Source organism: Cynocephalus volans, chromosome 7 (genome assembly GCF_027409185.1).
Source record: "Cynocephalus volans isolate mCynVol1 chromosome 7, mCynVol1.pri, whole genome shotgun sequence".
NCBI lineage: Eukaryota > Metazoa > Chordata > Mammalia > Dermoptera > Cynocephalidae > Cynocephalus > Cynocephalus volans.
Genome location: NC_084466.1, coordinates 147,130,421 through 147,152,415, shown reverse-complemented (window position 1 = coordinate 147,152,415; position 21,995 = coordinate 147,130,421). Strand labels below are relative to the sequence as shown.

At 35.8% G+C, this 21,995-nt stretch overlaps 1 protein-coding gene across 1 annotated transcript in view; it reads left to right on the top strand.

Annotated features, from left to right (window-relative positions):
* PDZD8 (PDZ domain containing 8) overlaps positions 1 to 21,995 on the top strand; it is a 93,493-nt gene that overhangs the window by 52,303 nt on the left and 19,195 nt on the right. Inside the window, exon 3 of the mRNA XM_063103233.1 lies at positions 1,187 to 1,289. Coding sequence (XP_062959303.1) covers positions 1,187 to 1,289 — 103 coding nt within the window. The remainder of the gene's footprint in view (positions 1 to 1,186; positions 1,290 to 21,995) is intronic.

The following is a 21,995-nucleotide window of genomic DNA, read 5'->3' as shown; positions in this document are numbered from 1 at the left end:
TTTAAAGTTCCGTTTAAGATTTTTTAAGAATTATTTAAATTTAGGGATCTTTTCTTGCCACGAGTTTATTCAGGCTTCTCAGTTTGTGAGACCAGTTTGTGAGGTATGGACATGATTTGCTTGAAGTCTCCAACCTTAGGACCTGATTTTCTCAAATTTCACTAATGCATTTTATCTACTTGTCTTTCCTTATCTTACTCCTACTCCATAATCTTCATATAGAGATAAAGTAACAGAATAATAGTCAAAATGCTAATTAATGCTAAAGCTATACTCAAGCATACTTGTGAAACAAATTGGCAGATTTACATTCTGATTTGGGGGTTAGATAACATAGAAGTTGAACACATGGTTATCCTTTTTTTTTTCTTCAGTAATAGAAATTGTTATATCATCTTAGAATTGGAACTCAGAGGTCCTTTTTAAATCTGAATACTAAACAGTAAAATTAAGGTGATTTCAGTATTCCTTGACAGTTGTTTTCAAGATAACAGTAGAAATAACAATATTTATTGAGTGCTTACTGTTTGCTAGGCCCTATGCTAAATCCTTTGAGTGCATTGTCTTCTTTTACTACCACAACGGCTCTCAGAGGTAAGTACTATTTTTGCCCTGAATTTTCAAGAGGAGGAGATGGATTTAGAGAAGTTAAATAATTTGCCTAAGGTCACATTAGTAGATGAAGTCTCTGTGTGTGTGTGTACGTGTGTGTGTGTACGTGTGTACGTGTGTGTGTGTGTGTGTGTGTGTGTGTGTGTGTACGTGTGTGTTCATAAGCAACTATATTGTATTTTTGTGTGTGTGGTTAATTTTTACAGAGATAGTATACTATATGCATCACTCTTTTTAATTTGACACTGTTTTGAAGATCTATAGCTCTTGCTACTGCATGTAGATATTTGGTAAGTCTCTTTACCTCATGAGTTGGTAATATACTTTCTATTTATATGACTTGGCTGCTGAAATACAGCATGTCCTGGAATCCTGGAATTTCACTTAATTTTAGCTTTACTTCACTTTTCCACTAGAGGGCGTGCCGAATGTTTGATTTAATTTTTTTTTTCCTGTTACTAAAACCATAATAGTAATGGAGTAATGTATTATTTCTTGTTATAATCATCACAAAGAAAAAATTTAATGCATATGACTGGTATAATACTCTTCCTGTTTTATTTTTATACTGCAGGTTACTCATTTTTGGATCCTATGACAGAGAGGCAAATATTCATTGCACACTTGAGTTGAGCAGTAGTGTTTGGGAAGAAAAACAAAGGAGTTCTATCAAGACGGTAAAATGGATTTGCATAGATTTACATCTGTATAAAGTTTTATTCTATAAGTATGCTTTTATTAATATTTCTGTATTTCTAGCATTATTTTTGATCATGTGCAGATAGTTGTGAACGGTTCTTATTTATCTGTCTTGTTATATTACAACATCAGTAATAAAATAAATTACATGAAATCATAGTTAGTATTCAGATTGCCTGCATAAGAAACATAGTTCGACTGGTTTTCCTTCCAGAACTTTAAAATTGTTTGAGTTATAGAATTAGAAGGAAATAATTTTACTAAGCACCATAGAAGGCATGTGAATTCAGAGCATTCATTCACTCAGCAGATATTTTATGAGCACTTATTTTGTGCTAGGCACTGTTTTAGATGCTGGGGAAACAGTTCAGGACAAGAAAAGACCCTATTTTTGTGGCAGTAACAAGGCTTAGAGGTGTGGTGTGGGGATTAGAAGGTGGGGAGGTGAACTACACATTATAGAGCAGAGACAGAGCCTAGCCATAAACCAGTAAACAAAAAAGTGAACAGAGTTATTTCCAAAGATCGACACGTACTATGAAGAAAATAGAGTTATGACAAAGGAGTTATATGTTATGATAAAGGAGGCTCTTTAGATCTGGTGATAATAAGGAAGGCCTCTAAAGAGATGACACTAGAGCAGGCTTGCCAGAGAAAATACAGGACACCTAGTTGAATTTGAATTTCAGCTAGGTGTTTGAATTAAACAATGAATAATTTTCTTTAATATAAGTATGTCCCTAATGTTACAGATTATCAGTCAAAATGCAGCTAAATTTTTAATGGACAATCGTGTGGTATTTTTATGGATGTTCCTTTGACTTTTAAATTGTTTTCAATTATGTAGTAACTGTTATGAACATCCTTATATAAAAATTGGGCAGTGTGAAATTCTTTTGGAAGAAACAGAGTGGGGGGGGGAATAGGGAAAAATAAAACTGAAAAGGGAGAATAGGCTGACCCACATAGTTTGAAATTGTGAAAGTAGTGGGGAGCTGTTGAAGATCTTAATCATGGTAATGGCATGGTCAAAACAGGTTTTAAGGAAGGTTTTTTCCTTTCTTTGGTGGCTGTTCCTGCCTCAGCTTTCTTTTAAGTTACATCTTAAGCAATTTGAAGCAACTGCTCAGAGGAATAAAACAACCAGTTTTAGAATTTGTTCTGAAATAACATAACTACATGAAAAAGCATTATTGTTTTTTCCAGGTAAATCTTTGGCTTTACTTTGAATTGGTCATAACTTGCCATTGCTATTGGCATTTTCAATTTCCTTTATTATATTTGCAAAGATATGAGATTAGACAGCTTTAATATTTTATAGGAAAGGTTAGTAGGACTTTAATCTTGAGTCATTATTTTAGATCTTAGCATATGTCATAGGTAGTTTTGAAGAAAGAATTCTAGGTTACTAATTACGTGTGGTATTGAAAATGTCAGCAACAGTAAGTGTCTACAGGCATTAAATTACATATTCTGAATTTAATAACTCTAAGGGGAAGAATTAGTGTGTTCTTCAAGACAACATAAAACATTAAGGAACAGGACTTGATAATTTGAGATATATTGCAAATTTAAATAGAATATAGAACATCATTAAAAAAGATGTTAAATCATTTGATGAGTTTAGGAAGCTATGTTTGTATAAATATAATCTTTTGGTTTAAATTGGTTTTTTAAATGTTGAAATGTGTTCAGTGACATTAGCCACTAACTGTAATGAATATACAGAATGAAGGAAACTTAATTCCTTCCATGCCTTTAAGTTTTTAAAGCATTACAATACTTTACTTAAGAAACACGGTTTCCTCCATCATCCTTGACATGGGGCTTTTGTCCTCATGGTTGCAAGATATCTAATGCACTCCTACATATATATCCACCTTGCAGGAAAAAGGGTGGGGGGGTGAGGTCTAAGGCAGCCCAAAGGCACATGTCAGCCAGGTTTTGTCCTTTTTAAATGCTTTCCTGGAATCCCCTCCCAGGGATTTCTACTTACATCTCATTGGCTAGAACTGAGTCATGTGGCCTCCCCTAGCAGCAAGGAAGTATGGAAACCATTCTAATTTTTCAGCCTTTGTAGAAATAGGAGACAAGGGAAAGGGGAGTTAGAAATGGCTTTTAGGTGGCCAATCCACAAGAAAATAGCTCAATTCTATTTGATGACTATATTTTTAAGGGAATTTTTTATAAATTGCGATATAAGGGGAAAACTGAAAAGAATCACTTAACAAATAGTCTGGATAAAGCTACTTTAGAATTACCATATCAGAAATGCAAGGAAACTCTCAACAGAAACTCTACAGGCCAGAAGAAAACGGGATGATATATTCAAAATATAAAAGAAAAAAACTGCCAGCCAAGAATACTATACCCAGCAAGGCTATCCTTCAGAAATGATGGGAAAATAGTGTATTTTCCAGACAAACAAAAACTGGGAGTTCACCGCCATAGAACCAGCCCTACAAGAAATCCATAAAGGAAGTCCTCCATCTGGAATCTGAAAAACAATGATCACTACCACGAATACACAAGAAAGATGCACTGGTAGAACAAAACTGCAAACGAACAGCAGAAAGCAGCTAAATCTTACCACCACAAAAAACCATAATGACAATGTAACAATGCCCCAGCTTTATTTCTGATTTTAGTAATTTTGGACTTCTCTCCTTTTTTCTTGGTCAGTCTAGATAAAGGTTTGCAAATTTTGTTGATCTTTTAAAGAATCAACTTTTGGTTTTGTTGATTTTCTCAATTTTTTTTAATTCCCTATTTCATATATTTCTGTTGTAGTCTTTGTTATTTCCTACTTATATTTGCTTTCAGTTTAGTTTGCTCTTCTATTTTCTTAAGGTAGAAGTTTACATTACTGACTTGAGATTTTTCTTATTTTTAATATAGGTGTTTCCAAGTATAAATTTTCCTCTAAGCACTGCATGAGCCCTACATCCTATAAATTTTGATACAGTGCACTTTATCTCAAAGTATTCTCTAATTTCCCTGTGATTTTTCTTTTCACCCATTGTGTATTTAGGAGAGTGTTGCTTCATTTCCACAAATTTGTGAATTTTCTAAATTTCCTTCTGTTATTATGGTCAGAGAACATATTTTCTAGGATATTAACCCATTTAAATGAATTAACACTTGTTTTGTAGCCAAAAATAAAAATAGAATAAAATAAAAGAAATTCAAGGAAGGTTTGGAGCAAACTCCAATGCTCAGGTCAGTGTCCTGCTTAGCTCATCTGCAAAGTAAAAGAGCTCTTAGGATAAATGAGATATCCTGTAGTTTTGTTTGTTCTTTAAAAATAATAAATAAGGAAAGATTCCTCATGAGAATCCCATAAGATGTGATAGCCAAGGTGCAAATTAATGAGATATCAGGCTAGGCTTAAACAAAAATTAGAAGATCATCTTGCAAGAGATGACAGAGTCAATAGTAAAAATTTCTTCACCTGCACCAAAAAGAGACAGTGCAATCTATGATTTATTTAAGTCCATTGCAGTATTCAGGTTCAGTGATAACAATTTGCTTCTCTTTCACTAAGGAACAAATTTAAGGAGTTTTCAGATATTAAAATGTTTCAGGCCATGGTATTTCAGTGGTAAACTATGAGAAAAGCTATATACTATAGAATTATAGTGCTTATCAAATAAATTCACAATAATTAATCTGGCATATATTAAAACGTGTATAATCATTATTGTGTGCATGGTAAAACAAACAGATCACCTTAATTCTCACATATTCTCACACATTGGTTTAGAAAGAGAGATCCTGAGTCTTACGTTCCCAGAATGGGAGTTTCTTTACCCCAAGTTCCAGACACAAAAATAGTTATTATTCTGCCGGTACCTTCTGTGTCTTCTCTTCTATCATGTTTCCACACTGACACTTTATTCTTCAAACAGATTGTTCTGTTCTTTTTCCAACTTGGAATGTTTGAGGCCATTTGGGGAGAAGAGAAGGCATCATAAAAACAGGCTGTGGAACCTCTGAATGTGGGAATGCTAGGGTAGAGGAAACAGTAGTGGGGGGCACTACAAGCACTCAGCTATTCTTTCATTCTGAGTAAACAGATATAAGGAGTTCTCATTTTAGAAACAAGCTTTTATGTACATTTTCTGATGCTGACCCTATTCCTCTCCTTCCACCCTACCATACTCTGCACTCAGACACTTGATAGCAATTGCCTTTAATAAGAAGTCAAGTCTTTCCTTCTGCAATTAGAAATAGAAGGCTAAAAATACAAACAACATAGTTATAAATAAGCCACTATCAAAGAGAAAATATGACTATGGATTTCTTCCTGTTTTGAAATGGAGAAGGACTTATAAAGGAAGGTCTGGGTCCCTTAATATAAAGTAAATAAGCAGAAGAGAGATATTAGAACAGTCGTTTGTTCAGTGTAAATAGAAAAATAGAAGTACTTCATGTCTTATATATCCCAATATGCAGGCACCAGAGGAACTGTGGTTAAAGGCATTAGGTGATGCCATGAGATTTCAGATTTACCTGAAAAACAGGGAGTGATAAATCCCTAAAGAGCATTCAGCTAACAGTTGGGGAGAATCCATAAATGATATTTTGGAGCTGTTAATCAGAATGAGTACAGGTGCTCCTCAAATTGCAATGGGGTTATGTCCCAATAAACCCATTGTAAGTTGAAAATATCATTAAGTTGAAAGTGCATTGAATACACCTAATCTACCGAACATTATAGCTTAGCTTAGCCTACCTTAAGCATGCTCAGAAAAAAAATCATCTAACACAAAATCTATTTTATAATAAAATGTTGAATATCTTATGTAATTTATTGAGTACTCTACTGAAAGTGAACTGAAAGTGAAAAGCAGAATGGTTGTATGGGTACTTGATGTATGATTTCTGTTTATGCATATCACTTTCACACCATCATAAAGTAAAAAGAAATCACAGATTGGCATCTACTGTAAGAAGGGATTAGATAGGATCAGCTTTACCCAAAATTATGAAGTTAGAAGAATTCACCTCCGAGATTCTGGACTTCATCTGTTTGACTTGAGAGGTACTTTTCCTTCTCTCTAGTACAGCTTTCTTATCAAAGCCTCATTTTTTGAAAGAATCTGGTTCTCAGAGGTAATTAATTGATATCAGGCTTCCTTCAATTTATTTCAATTTATTAAACACATCCTTACAATTAAAGAGATACTTGAGGAGATGATGTGTACTTCCTAAAAATGACTGTCAGAGTAGGAAAAGAAATATGCAACCCAAATATCTAAAATGTGTAGTACTTTAGAATCTATGAAATATTTTTCCCATATAAATATTTTTCTTATAGTCTTCTGACTATGAGATCTATGCTTGTTCATTAAATCCCACTGCCTCTAAAAACTGGACTGTGAATGTTATTATAATTAGGAGACAGTTTAGGAGCAGTGATCACGGAATCATTTTAGAACAGAGGTAAGGAGAGATCTGAAACTAAGGAAATGGGATTTGAATGCATGGGCCTTCAAATTAAGATCAGCCGTGTTCACTTGCCCAAGATTGAGCTTGATTCAGAGGTAGTCTGCCTTATTATAGAGCCCAATGAGTCTCCTTTTACTTCCATAGTAAAGGTTAGGGCAATTGTATACAGGAAACACTTGGTAGAGGAAGGGTAATCAATTGGGAGAAAAAACAGTATTTAGGGAAACCATTCCTGTTTCACATGAAGATGCTAAATGAGTGCATATAAAAGAAATGGAAACAGCAAGTGCATTTTTAGCTTTCAGACAGCTTTTGATGAAGATACATACCAAAGGTTCTCAAAACATCTAATTACTCGGAGAATATTTTGTCACAAACAGATCTAACTTAAAGATGTAAGAAACAGGTTAAGGATGACCAGGTGTAATATTCCAAATGATTGAGTCGAGGACTTTATCAGTTTTCAAAAACAGCCTTATCTAATAAAACATAGTATATGCCACTTATGTAATTTAAAATTTTCTAGTAGACACATTTTAAATGTAAAAATAAAACAGGTGAAATAAATTTTAGTAATTTGCCCATATATCTAAAACATCATTTCAACATGTAATCAACATAAATATTGAGATATTTTACATTTTTTTCATACAGACTTTTTGAAATCTGGTGTATATTTTACAATTATAGCATAGGTTGATTCTCAGTTCATCCAAGGCACATTTCAAGTGCTCAGTAGCCACATGTGGCTTAGTGGCTAACATATTGGACAGCACAGATCTAGAAGGAATGTACAATATAATCATCAGATTTGCATGTGGCACTGAGCTTTTATAAGAAATGCCAGGTTAAGAGGTACAAAATGAAGAAAGAGCTCTCAAGAAAGGATGTAAGAAAGAATTCTGTGCTATACTTAAAATATATAAGATCTAGGATCCTTAAAGAAAGACAACATGTCACTGTGCCTCCAAAACAAGAAATTCAACTTTTCATGAGAGTGTCACAAAATGAAATCTTTTTTATACACTTATTTAAAAACCATGAAATTCTCACAAAGAGAATAAATTATTTGTGCATTTCTATTTGTAACAAGAAGTTTATAACAGAGCTGGGTACGGTGAGAAGAAAGAGAATTAAAATTAACATGGAGGGCCGACCCTGTGGCACACTCGGGAGAGTGCGGCGCTGGGAGCACAGCAGTGCTCCCGCCGCGGGTTCGGATCCTATATAAGGATGGCCGGTGCGCTCACTGGCTAAGCGCAGTGCAGCCGGTCACAAAAAGACAAAAACAAAAAAGAAAAATTAACATGGAAATGAGGTAGCCATATAAAGATAAATGGATGGCAAAAAAATTAGTGTTCTTCCCTGAAAAAACAAAAGTGGATGTGTGATTAATAGAAGCATATAAATACAAAAAGTAAACAATAGGATAAGCAACAAATTTACTGAGTAGGGAACTAAGTTTATGGGGCTATGAAGACAAATCTCATGTCCCTGCTGATAATCAGATGATTAATGCTAAAAAAATACTTTAAAAGTCTTTGATATTTGATAATACTGTATGTTACACACTTGCCAGTAGACTTCTCAGGAGCATGAATATGCTATATTCTTTTTATGCCGTGTCATGCACCTAGTAGAATTCCTGGCAGTTATTCAGTGAATATCCTAGGAGCAAGAGGGGAGGAGAAATGATCTTTTGAGATACAAATCTGACTCTATCAGTTGCCTGCTTAAATCTCTCATTGATGGCTTAATGCTCCTAGGATAAGCACAAATTCCTTGATATGTCCAACAAAGCCATCTCTGGCCTGATCCCTATCTATTTTTCCATCACTCCTCCTTCCCTTCCACCCTCTGCTTTAGCCATGCTGTCCATCTTTTACTCCTTCATACTTGCCATCCATTCTGTTCACTACACAGCTGTGGTAGCATGTGCACCCTTCCCCTGACTCATTCCTCCACACACATACCTGTCCCTACCCCATTCTTTAGATCTCTGCTTGTGCCAGACCTTAGCTTGTTTGTCCTCAGATACTTTCTTCAGCCCTTCTGCTCTATGCCATGAGAGTGCTGACCTCTGCAGGCTATATTTCAAGTCTTCAGTGTCAGATGGCTTTCAGCTGGGTTTGACCAGTGTAAAGCTCTGATGGGAAATGTGAGTGGACTAGGGAAACCAGGGATTCTTCCTCTTCTCCTCTGCTTGGACAGGGTGTCTGGCAGCCAGTCTTTCTCCTCCATAGCTCCATGCTTCTCACAGGACAGGACCACAGTGCTTCTAGCTTCTGCTTGATGCTTCAGTCCCTGGCCTCTACTAATACCACTTTCTCCCTCCATCTTTCCAACCTAAGGTTGATAGTGATTTCCTATGGTCACTAATATAGGCATACCTCAGAGATATTGTGGTTTTGGTTCCAGACCACTACCATAAAGCAAATATCAAAATAAAGCAAGTCACAAGTTTTTGGCTTCCCAGGGCATATAAAAGTTATGTTTAAACTATACTGTAGTCTATTTGGTGTGCAGTAGCATTATGTCTAAAAAAACAATGTACATAGCTTAATTCAAAAATACTTCATTGCTAAAAAATGCTAATAATCATCTGAGCCTTCAATGAGTCATAATCTTTTTGCTGGCAGAGGGTCTTGCCTTGACATTGATGTCTAATAAGTGATCAGGGTGGTGGTGGTTGCTTGAGGTGGGAGTGGCTGTGGCAGTTTCTTAAAATAAGACAACAATGAAGTTTGCTGTATCAGTTTACTCTGACTCTTCCTTTCACAAAAGATTTCTCTGCAGCATGTGATGCTGTTAGATAGCATTTTACCCAAGTAGAACTTCTTTCAAAAATGGAGTCAATCCTCTCATACCCTGCTGCTGCTTTATCAGCTGGGTTTATGTAATATTCTAGATCGTTTGTTGTCATTTCAATGATGTTCACATCATCTTCACCAGGAGTAGATTCCATCTCAAGAAACCACTTTCTTTGCTCATCTCTAAAAAGCAACTTCTCATCCATTCAAATTTTATCATGAGATTGCAGCAATTCAGTCACATCTTCAGGCTCTACTTCTAATTCTAGTTCTCTTGCTATTTCCACCACATCTGCAGTTACGTCCTCCACTGAAGTCTTCAACCCCTTAAAGTCATCTGTGAGGGCTGGAATCAACTTCTTCTAAACTCCTGTTAATGTTGATATTTTAACCTCCTCTCATAATTGCTTATGTTCTTAATGGTATCTAAAATGGTGAATCCTTTCCAGAAGGTTGTCAATTTACTTTGCCCAGATCCTCAGAGAAATCACTACCTATGGCAGCTATAGCCTTATGAAATGTGTTTCTTCAGTAATAAGACTTGAAAGTAGACATTACACCTTGATCCATGGGCTGCAGAATGGATGTTGTGTTAGCAGCATGAAAACAATGTTAATCTCCTCATACATCTCCATCAGCGCTCTTGGGAGACTAGTTGCATTGTCAATGAGCAGTAATATTTTGAAAGGAATCTTTTTTCTGAGTAGTAGATCTCAACAGTGGGCTTAAAATATTCAGTAAACAATGTTGTAAGCAGATGTATTGTCATCAAGGCTTTGTTGTTTCATTTATAGAGCACAGGCAGAGTAGATTTAGCATAATTCTTACGGGCCCTAGGATTTTCAGAACAGTGAATGAGCATTGGCTTCAACTTAAAGTAAAACAGCTGCATTAGCCCCTAACAAGAGAGTCAGCCTGTCCTTTGAAGATTTGAAGCCAGACATTGACTTCTAGAAGTCCCAGATGGCATCTTCTTTCAATATAAAGCTGTTTCATCTACGTTGAAAATCTGTTGTTTAGTATAACTGCCTTCATTGCTTATCTTAGCTACCTCTTCTGAATAAGTCAGTGCAATTTCTGCATCAGCACTTGCTACTTCACCTTGCCCTTTTGTGTTATGGAGACAACTTCTTTCCTTCAACCTCATGAACCAACCTCTGCTAGCTTCAAACTTTTCTTCTGCAGCTTCCTCACCTCTCTCAGCCTTCATAGAATTGAGGAGAGTTAGGTAGGGCCTTTGCTCTTGATTAGTCTTTGGCTGAAGGGAATGTCATGGCTGGTGTGATCTATCCAGACCACTAAAATTTTCTCCGTAACAGCAATAAGGCTATGTGCACTTTCTTATTATTTTTGTGTTCACTGGAGTAGCACTTTTAATTTCCTTCAGCTTTTCCTTAGTGTTCACAACTTGCCAATTATTTGGCACAGAAGGCCTAGCTTTTGGCCTGTCTTGGCTTTCGACATGCCTTCCTCACTAAGCGTAATCATTTCTAGCCTTTGATTTAAGGTAGGAGACATGTGCCTCTGTTTCACTTGAGCACTTTGAGGTCATTTGTAGGATTATTAATTGACCTAATTTCGGTATATGTGCTGCTGAAGTGAGCACTTAATTGACCTAATTTCAATATTGTTGTGTCTTGGAATGGGAGGCCCGAGGAAAGGGAGAGAGACGGGGGAGTGATGGGTCATTGGAGCAGCCGGAGTACACAACACTTGTCAGTTAAGTTCTCCATCTTATTATATGGTCGCAGTTTGTGGTGCCCCAAAACAATTACAATAGTAACATCACAGATCACCATGACAGATACAACAATGAAAAGTTTCGAAATATTGTGAGAATTAACAAAATGTGACACAGAGACATGAAGTGAGCACCTGTTGTTGGAGCCAATAGACTGGTCAATGCAGGGTTGCCACAAACCTTCCAATTTGTGAAAAAAAAAAAAAAAGAACCCACAATATCTGCAACGCACAGTGAGATGAGGTAAGCCTGTATCTGATTTTCCTCACTGTTTAGTACTCAGTTCTTCCATCACCAAGTAGCCATTCCCCTGTTTTGAAGTCCCTCTGTTTCAAATACTCAGGTGTTTTCTGTTTCCTTGTCAGTCTGACTGATACACCAATCATTTCCTCTAGGAAACCTTTCCTAACTAAAGACTTACCATAGTTGGGATTTCACGATTATATTTGTATGACAATTTGATCTGTGTTATCTCTAGTGTTATCTTTCATTATAGCAGGTACCGTGATTGTTTTTGTTCATAGCACTCGGCATTCAGTAGTATTCAAGAAATGTTTCAAGCAAGACTGAGGCTGGCTTTTTGGCCACGAGCCTCCATCAACCCTTTCTCTTCCCGACCTTCAGGGTTTCAATATAACTTTTAGTCATACATCTGTCTCCTTTTTCCCTTCAAGACTATTTCTGATGTATGTTTTAACCAAATAAAAATGTTTAGGGTGAGGAAGTCTACAAAATGAGATTTATGGTTCAATATTATTTTTGTGAAAAGCCTGGTTTTTAGAGTGAGGATTTTAGTTTACAAGTATGGTGCATAATGGCATAAATATTTTATTTCTGGCATTACTAAAAATATCAAAAGAATTTCTTACTCTATGTGTATAGTTCAATAGAGCCCAAATAAAATGGCTGTATATGACCTGAAATTTTACTTTCCTTACTTCTCTATTTAGTTTTGGAGAGTTTTAAGTCTTGTTGAATGATATTGAATGAACCTGCAAAGTCCAGATCTGTCCACTTACTGTTGAAAATATATATACATAGAGTCTAAAAGAGCTCCCTAAAGAACTGTGGTTTCAAGTAAGAGCATCTGAGAAAGACAAACTTATAAATCCATTAGAACAGTTATGCTTCAGAGTTGGCGTTTTGGTATATTTGTTTAAGACCAGATGCCTTGCAGATAGCATTTTGGTGCCCCTATTTAACCATTTGCCATTTACAGTCTTAATCTTATCAAAAGGAGGAGAAAGATTAAAGCAAATAAAGCTTTTTTGAAAATGTCAGTTTTTATGAAAACTTTGGTTTAGTTCAATTTGATGATATTTGCAAATACGATAGGGACCCAATGAAATTTTAATCATGTATAATGTTTTATAAATTGGCTTCTTAAATAAACTAAATGCCTTTGAGTTTTTACAGTAAATCCTATGCAACATTTCCACTCTTAAAGTTCATCTTGGTTAAAAACGAGAGATGCAGTTCTCTGTCCCAGGTCTTCCCGGTATGTTTAGTATGATTGTGAAATGCTGGGGAAAGAGTAGGAACTTATATAAGAATATAGAAACATAAACTCTCCAAATCAAATCAGTGTAAGGCTCTGTGAGTATGAGAGGGAAGGAACTGCATGTGAGACGTAAAGCATTGTATGATCCTTCCCTCCAAAGAAAATAAGTAATGGGGAAATAAGATCAACAGCACTATGAATATCAGTGTTACTATTAGTATATGAATGCTGTAAGAGTTTCAGAATAAAGTACTATGAGATTCCAATAAAGGGGAAGTAACACTCTTTGGGGAAAACCAGAAAAGAATATATTAAGGAGGTGACATTTGAGCCAAGCTTCACAGTATATGTAGGATTGTGAATTGGCAGAGAGGGCATTTCTAGGTGGAGGACATGGGATAAACCCCAATAAATAGTGAGAATATGTGAGTATGTTTAGGATACAGTGAGTTGTCCAAGTTCACTAAAGAATATGATAGCATAGGAAGACTCCAAAACAAGAATAAAAAGGTTGCACCATATTGTAGAGTGCTTTAAATACCAGGCTAAGAAATTGGGCTGTGGCTTTTAGAATGAAAATGATCTCATCAGAATCTTTCTTTAGGCAGATATGGAGCTGGATTTAAGTCTTAACTAGGCCACCTATTGGCAGTATGACCTTATTTAAAGTCCCTGAACCCATCTCATCCACAAGTAGTGTATTCCTAAATAAAATCGGTCTGATAGTATTTCATATGGTTGTATGAGGGTTAAATGAGATTCTACATATTAAAATGTCTAGCACAGCACGTGACACATGGTAGATAGTCAATTATATGTTTATCAAATCTAGCAGCAGTGATTAAAGTAAAGGGTGATTTGACAAGGGAAAGACCTAAAATAGAGGTGAAGGATAATGAAAGTCTGAACCAGTATAGTGGCAATGAAAATGGGAAATAGGATCAGTGTGGCTTGGATACCACTGGAAATGGAGGGTTGTTGGAATGAGAGAGGAAGCCAGGAAGACTGGAGGTATGAGAAGGGAAAAGGAAGAGGAGAAAGAGGGACTCATTCTGGACAAGTTGGATTTGAGGTGTAGTGGCTATCAAAGTCAGTGCAGAGATGGAATTTTTTCATGTAGTGCTTTGATTTACTGTTTCTGGTTTTTATATTTTTAGTGCTGTTGTTTCAACTTTCAGTGTTTTGTCTGGTAAGTTGAACACTTTATTTGGGGTTTATGCTCTATTTTTTAGTCTCCTTCAAATAGGATGAAGAAAAGCAGAGTGATTTCACAATATAATAGTAAGAATGTAACTTTTTTTAAAACAGCTTTTGAGAGCCAGTTAAAAAGAGGTATATTCATAAAATTTAAACATTATTTTTAGGTTCTGTTTCTCAAGACCCTACAGTTTACTGCGATCCAAGTAAAAATGACTCAGTCCATACTTTCTCATGAACTAAAATATCCTTCTCAAGGCACAGTAGTGCCTTCTGATAACCCACTTAGCCAAAAGATTTTCTGAGTCATACACAGATACAGGATGCAGAACTAGAAGATAAAAGATTTAGGAAAGTGTTAGAGAGGTGTTATCAGAGATCCTGCAGTAGTGTCCAACTCCCTTGCGACATGTATTCAATTGAGTGGTAGTTGGCGATTACAAGATATGAGCAATATCTCTGTGCCAGTTATAGTTTTAAGACTTTACATACAATAATCATTTATTCCTCATGAACAACCCCATCAGAATAACATGGACAAAAATTTGAATGTTGGGAAGGTTTAAAATAATAGTTTTAGAACATTTAAGAAGTAGAAGTCCATGGTACTAAACTATTTGAAATCTCTAGCACGCACCTCTTTTGCATTTTATTATAAATGTGAAGTTATATACTAACTGAAGGTATTTTAAAATGAATAGGTTAAAAGTAAAACTGGGTTGACATTTTTAATTTTGCCTTCAAACAAGCAAGTAGAAAGCAGCAGCAACAGCAATACTTAATTCATATGTTCTATTAAGTCAGTCTTTTTAGTATTTCCATAAGGTATTGCATATTTCTCCACATAAATATTGAACATGAGTAAAATTTGAAGTGGATTTGGAGACAGCTGGGGTTTCCCATTTGTAAATCAACATGCTGTTGATTTACTTTGATAAGAATGTTTTATTAGTCACTGTAAATAAGACTACTTCTGGGTAATTCATTATGTTTCTTTAAAGGTTATCCAGTGATTCTTAGAGTATGGACAGATGGCTTGTTTTCTAAATTAATGATGTGTGATTTATCTTTCGTAAATTGATCAACACTGAGAATGTTAGAAGTGTAAGTAGGAAGCCATTTAGCATAAGGAAATGTAAGTATTGTGAAGCAGATTTTTAATTTTTGTGATGGCACACTCATTTGCAAAATTGGAGGAAACTTGTATATTTTAACAATAAAAGCAATCTCTGTTAGATAAAAGTTATACATGTTTGGAAATTGATATGGGCTTTATTTGCTTCAGTTTAAGAAAAAAATCAGAAAGCTGTAAAGACTACAAAAGTTAACTATAATTCCACTACCGAGAGAGACCACTGTTAACTTTTTAGAAAAAAAAGTTTATAAATACATACATGCACCCACTATTCACATGTAGAATATGTTTGTGTTTTATAAAGAAAAAAAATGAGATCATTTATTTTATAACCTGCCTTTTTCCCAACTTAACGATATACTAAGGACATATTTCTATCTCCATGTACATGTATCAACGTTTTTATGTCTACGTGATATTTCACTGTGTACCTTTATTTAACTAATCACCTACTGAAGAACATTTAGGGTTTTTTTTCCAATTTTTTGATATTTTAAAGAAATCTATAATTAATGTCAGGTGTGAGTATTTGTGCACATTTATTCTTTAAGTTATGGTTTGGCACACTTCTGTAAAGGGCAAGTAGTAAATATTTTAGACTTTGTAGGCCAAAAAGTCACTATCACAACTACTCAACTCTGCTGTTTTAGTTCTAAAACTGCCATAAACAATTCATGACTAATGAATGTGGCTGCTTTTCCAAAACCACTTCTTTAAAAACAGACCACAACTGTAGTTTGCCAACCCATGATTAAATAATTCCTTGGTCAAAGATTATGCAGAAATAAAAGGCTGTTGATACATATTTCAAAATTTCATTCCAGCTAGAATAAGTTCTGTAGATTATATAATAGTATTATACCAACGTTAATTTTCTGACTTTGATCATTATACCGTGGTTACATAGGAGAACGTCCGTGTTAGGAAATATATATTTAAATGTTTAGGGGTAAGAGACATCATGTCTGCAACTTATTTTCAACTGGTTCAGAAAAAAATATGCAGAGATAGAGGAACAAATGTGGTAAAATGTTAACAACTGGGAAATCTGAGTTCAGGATAAACGGAAATTCTTTGTAATGTTTTTGCTACTTTTCTGCAAGTTTGAAATTATTTCAATATAAAAAGTTATTTTTTAAAAAAACAACTTATTTAAAAAAGAAAACTGTCTGTCCCTAAACCTCTCACACTTCCTTAGTAAGATGTAAATCACCCTGGACAAGTACAGTGATAATATATGAAGCTGAGGGTTGATTCAGAATAAGAGCTGTTTCTATTAGACAAAGGAATTAAAAAGGGCAAAAGTGTTCCACTCTGTTGTTTTCATAACAACCTCTGCCTTTTCATATTTTTCTGAGCTTTTTATTTCACTGGAATAGTTGTATAAAATTTGAATTAGTTTCAAATCAAACCATTAATGGAGACTTCAATCGGATTTAAAGAGAGAGAGAAAAGAAGAAACCTAAATATATTGCAAGGTAATCATTCTGATGTTGTTATTTTCCTCACAGCCTTTTGAATTGGAGCAGAGGGTCATTTTTATTCTTTAGATCTCGTAGGTCAGTTGTATTGTATAATGAAGTTTACTTTTAAGTTTATTTCTAGATCTTTGTTGTCTCAGATGAAGTAACCAAAGGATACAGCCCTAATGCATCCAGTTGCTTTAGAGAAGAGGTTATCCGATGGCCAAGCTGGCATTCTGTTTCTTTTGTTTGTTTGTTTGTTTTTTTGTGACCGCGCTCAGCCAGTGAGCGAACCGGCCATCCCTATATAGGATCCGAACCTGCAGTGGGAGTGCTGCTGCGCTCCCAGCGCCGCACTCTCCCGAGTGAGCCACGGGGTCGGCCCTGGCATTCTGTTTTGAAGACTGAGAGCCCTCACTTGTATTTTCTCCCAGAAAGAAGTCTTCCTGAGGGGCAATGATGGAAATGCCTAGATTATGCTAGACATTTATACACATAGTTCCACTTAATCTTGACAGCAACCCAGTGTGATAGATATTAACATTCCCTTTTTACAAGTAAGACTCACAGGGGCTTGAATCTGCCCTAGTTCTCAGCAAGGGCTGAATTCAGTGATTTTTGGTTATCCATTAAGAGTTAATGACTGAAAATTTAGGCATTATACTGCCAAGGAAAATGCTTATGTGTAGAATCCATGTGAGAGAATTGAGAATTCATTCCCTATACTATTCTAATCTCCTTTGAGACCTTTTTTTTCATACATATAATTTTTGTCATCATTGGGTCTTTTTCAAAGATTTATACTTCCTATGAAAAAAGTGTGCTCTTGGGCATCCAAATTATTAATCTTCTTTGGTGCTGAGAGACAGTTTCAAAGAAGACAGCTAATAAATATAGTATCTCCTTTTTTTCTGTTAGAGTGATGGAACTGAACAGAGGATGATTGAGAATTTAGTGGGGTCCTTGGAAGCAAGGTACCTAGCTAGTTTCTGAGTAGCTGAGAGTCCCAAGAAATATTTCAGTTTGCATCTTCTGTGCTGTTAAAACTGGCTGTGCTTAGTAGATTAGATTGATGCTAGAATGACCCTTCAGACATTTTATTTCTTTCGTATGTGTTTCCTTTTTCATTCTAGAACCTAAAAATTGTTTTATTAACTTCTCAGAATTATAATTTTATTGAAACGTGCTTTATAAATAGAAATGAGTAACAGTACGCTAGATTGAACTCAGTCATTTCTAAATTGAACCAAATGTTACTTGTGTTGCCTTACACCAAGTGTGTTGGGGGTGGGTGACAGGAGGAGAGAGGAAGAAAGAGGGGAGAGAGGAAAGAATGAATATGAGTGAAAATGTATTCTTCTCTTTGTGAGTGTTTAGCATAATGCTAATTGAGTTAATGAGATCATCAGTAATGGTTTTTAAATATTTAAAGGTGATGATTGGCAAAATAGGAAATGTTCCCTTAGATCTTCAAAGACCCTATTGCTGCTTCTAATTGGGGTGGACGGTAAACTGTTAGTCCTTAGTCTGGCAATAATTTGTGCTCCATAACCATAAACAAATTGATCTGACACCTGCTATATGATGAAATGACCAGAAAGTTATATTTCTAACATTCTATGCCAAGTATGTTGTATATTGAAGTTCACCTTGCAAGCAATTCAGTAACTTATTTAATATAAAAGTTGTTCTAGTTTTAGAAATTTTGACTTCTCAATTGTAATTCAGAGTTTGGATATAAATCTTCAATACTCAATATTCTAATCATAATTGTGTGTGTCCCTAATATTCAGAGTGCAGTTGCCAAGTCCCAAAAGCAAGCCAAGCAAAGGTGATCTGTACACGGGTCCATCAAAACATGATAATTTTTAGTTGCTACCTTAGTCTGTTTGGACTGCCAGAACAAAAATACCATAAACTGGGTTGCTTGGGAAAAACAGAAATTTATTTTTCACAGTTCTGGAGTCTGGGAAGTCCGAGATCAAGGTGCCAGCAGATTCAATATCTACTGAGGGGCCCACTTCCTGATTCAAAGCTGTGTTGTCACATGGCAGGATGGACAAGGGAGTTCTCTTTAATTTCTTTTATAAGGGTCCTAATCCTGTTCATGAGGGCTCCACCCTCATGACCTTATCATCTCCCAAAGGCCCCACCTCCTAATACCATCACTTTGGGGGTTAAGATTTCAACATATGATTTGAGGGGAGACACAAATATTCAGTTCATAGCATTTACCTTCTGGAGACCCATAGCATGTAGAGTTTTGGTTACTTTGACCAAAGCAGCCATTTTATAGTCTCATGAACAAAGTGCCCAAATTTTACAAATCCAAGAGGCTTTCTTACAGAAATGTTTGGATGTTGCATTAATAGAATGGTTTGGGGGGACTACTTTTAAAATTTAAAAAATTTAAAATTTAAAATAGGCAGAACATCCAGGCTATTTGGTTGGCATAAACAAATAGTTCTACTTTCAGGCATGCGTTTTCCAAAACTTCAACTTATAAGCAGATAGTTTTTAGAATCTCTGTATTTGTTACCCTAGTTCTACCCCTGCTTAGGATACTTACTCAGCCATAGGGTCCTGAAACAAGAATAGTGCACTTTTCTGAGATAAGGAATTAGGAAGCCAGGATGAACCCTGGGTGGTGGCAGTTTTAAAAATGAAGGGAAACAGGCCAAATCTCTGCAACCTGTAAGAAAGTAGGTGAAGCTAGACAACTGGCCTGGTACTGAAGAGACCTGGAGGAGGAGGAGAGGATAGAGGTGTTGATTTGACAGAAACATGGGGTTTCCCATATAACTTGTGCTAATATACAGGTTCTTTGGCCAGTCTACAAAAACCCATGTTATAGCTGAAAGAGTATATGTTTCAGTTCTTTGAGAATGTAGGCAACAAAACCACTGCACCCAAGTGCAATAGGTAGTTGAATAAAACAGGAGTCCTACAATAAAAAGTGCCCTTTCAAAAATTGTTTAATGATGGGGATTGTATTATGTACATGGCTTCTTCCTAAAGGCTCCCCTCTTCTTCAGCCAGATGCTACTTGTCACTTCACTGTCGCTCATCACCATGCTTCTTAAGAAAGTTCCTGCAGGAAGCTCTTCTAGTGTTCTAGGCCATTGCTGCCCTAAAGTATCCAGTCTCTGGCCACCTGGAAAGAGCTGTGTTAAATGTAATTTCTCTTCACCGTTTAATCTTGTCCTGGCTCTTTGACAGCTGACTCAGGGCCCTTATCTGCTGCACAGGAAAAGGAAGGAAGGGAAAAGTGGGAATTAAGTTTCAGTCTGCCCAGATAAGTGGGAAAGAAGTAGTCCAGAGACCTTTCTTCTTGGATTCTGGCTCTGGGCCGGGGCAGGCAGTAAGGCCGGCCTAAGCTAGGCTGGGAACTTGACACTAACACTTGTGCTGCTGAAGTCAGATCTGTTTCTGTACTTTTTAGCATGTTGTCCATTATGTTGAGGTATTCAGAAGTTGGATGTTCTGTCTTTTCAAAACTACCTGTTAGAAATCAATCTGAGCATTCTCTCCAGGTCACTACAAGTGTCCTCACTTCAACTGCAAGTTCCCTGAAAAAAGCAAGGACTTTATGATTGTATTTTTAGGGCCTCGGCTTTCATTTAGAGATTTGGTCAGAGTACTAAAGCTTTGTGAATATGGATAATGTAGAAGTGGCCCATGAAAGGAGAAGCATTTATTGGTTTGTAAGCACATGTATCTTTATGAAAGTTTTTGTAAATGATGTTTTAACAGCCAGCAATCAAACTTTGAAGCAATTTGAAACATGTTTTTAAGCATTGACGTTTTTTAAGCATTTGAATGATATTCATGAAGTTGGGATTTTTTTAAAAGGCTTGAATAGATCGGTAAGAATTAAATATTACTTGTATTCATGTTTCCAGTCACATTATAGCATTAATTTGTACATTCAAATGCTGCTTCTTCCACAGTTGCCGTTTATTAACTTTGACCATCTTGGCCATGAAACTGGTGGTAGAGTTGATATTATGCTTCTTTCTTTTGAAAAGTCTTATAGTCAAATGTACCAGAATTCTCTCCTTCCTCATATAGACTGAACCTGCCCGAGAGCTGTAATACCAAAGTTCCTTCTGTTCTTCAGTTATGTCCTGCTAGCTCGCATCTCCTGCCTTTAAAGCTGCTGCTGCTCTCTTTGTTAGCTATATTGCCTTCACTACTGAGCTGGCCTGGCAAACTCCTACTCATCCTTCAAGTGTCAACTTTATTTTTTAGAGATGCCTTCCCTGCTTTGTGAATGTTAGTTAGGTGACTTCTATTAAATCACTCAGCAAGTATTGTAATTACTTGTTCATGCTTACTTTTGCTGCTTCCATGAGGCCAGGGAAGCTCATCTCTGTTGTTCATGGCTGTACCCTCCAGACCCAGCACACAGTGCCTAAACATTTGAATGAGTGAGTGAATCAATTAGTGCATCTCTTTTCATTACTTGTCTTCCTTAGTAGCTTTGCTAAAGATTTTGTTAATTTTGTGTTTCTTAGATAAACATTCATGATTTTTCTGAAAATATTACCACCATTTCATTTGGAGAGCAGAGTTATAGATAGAATACATCGATGTTACTGAAGATTGTGGGCATCTTTTTTTTTAATTGCAATATAATGAGAATTCTGGTCAAATAGGTATTGGTTTACAGTATAGGCCAGAAGTGGGAAAGGTTATCTGCATTTAAAAGTTTGCTGTTAAAAATTTAGTTTTATACTGGCATTGTGTACACACGTGTACTGATTATTGTGTCTTATGTCACATTTCTCCCTCCCTGCCCCACTACTCTACAACAAAAGCTGGGAAATAGTCCTTATGATGTCTTTTTTCAGAAACTTATTTGATGAAAGAATGTTTAAAATATACCTGGTCACAATAATTTAGGGTCTTTCACTTAGTGATCTTTTTATTCTTTCTTGGGTTTAAGTTTTTTGCTCAATGTTACAAGCTCATGTAGGAGAGAGCGGTTTGTAAAATAAGAGTTATATTGATGTGTTATTGAAATATATCCTCTTCATAACCATCGTATAAAATTATGTCCACATTAGGAAGGAATTAAAAAATCAATATGTTGTTTTTCCCCCAAAGTGAACATAACGCATCACAGCTTGGTCCAAGAAGGGCTAAAAGGATGTCTGTCAGAGTATAAAAGCTCTTAAAGGCTATCGTGATGTTTTTACTAATTTGCTCTTTACAAGAGAGATGCACATAAATCTAGAATTTTTTAACCTGTGACTGGCATTATTAGTGAAGTTAAATTCAAGCTGTCTGCAATCTTGTATGTATTGATCCCTGTGATTCAGTTCATGTGACTGCTGTTTAGTTAGCATGTGTCAACAATTCTTGACAATTGATAAACTTTTTT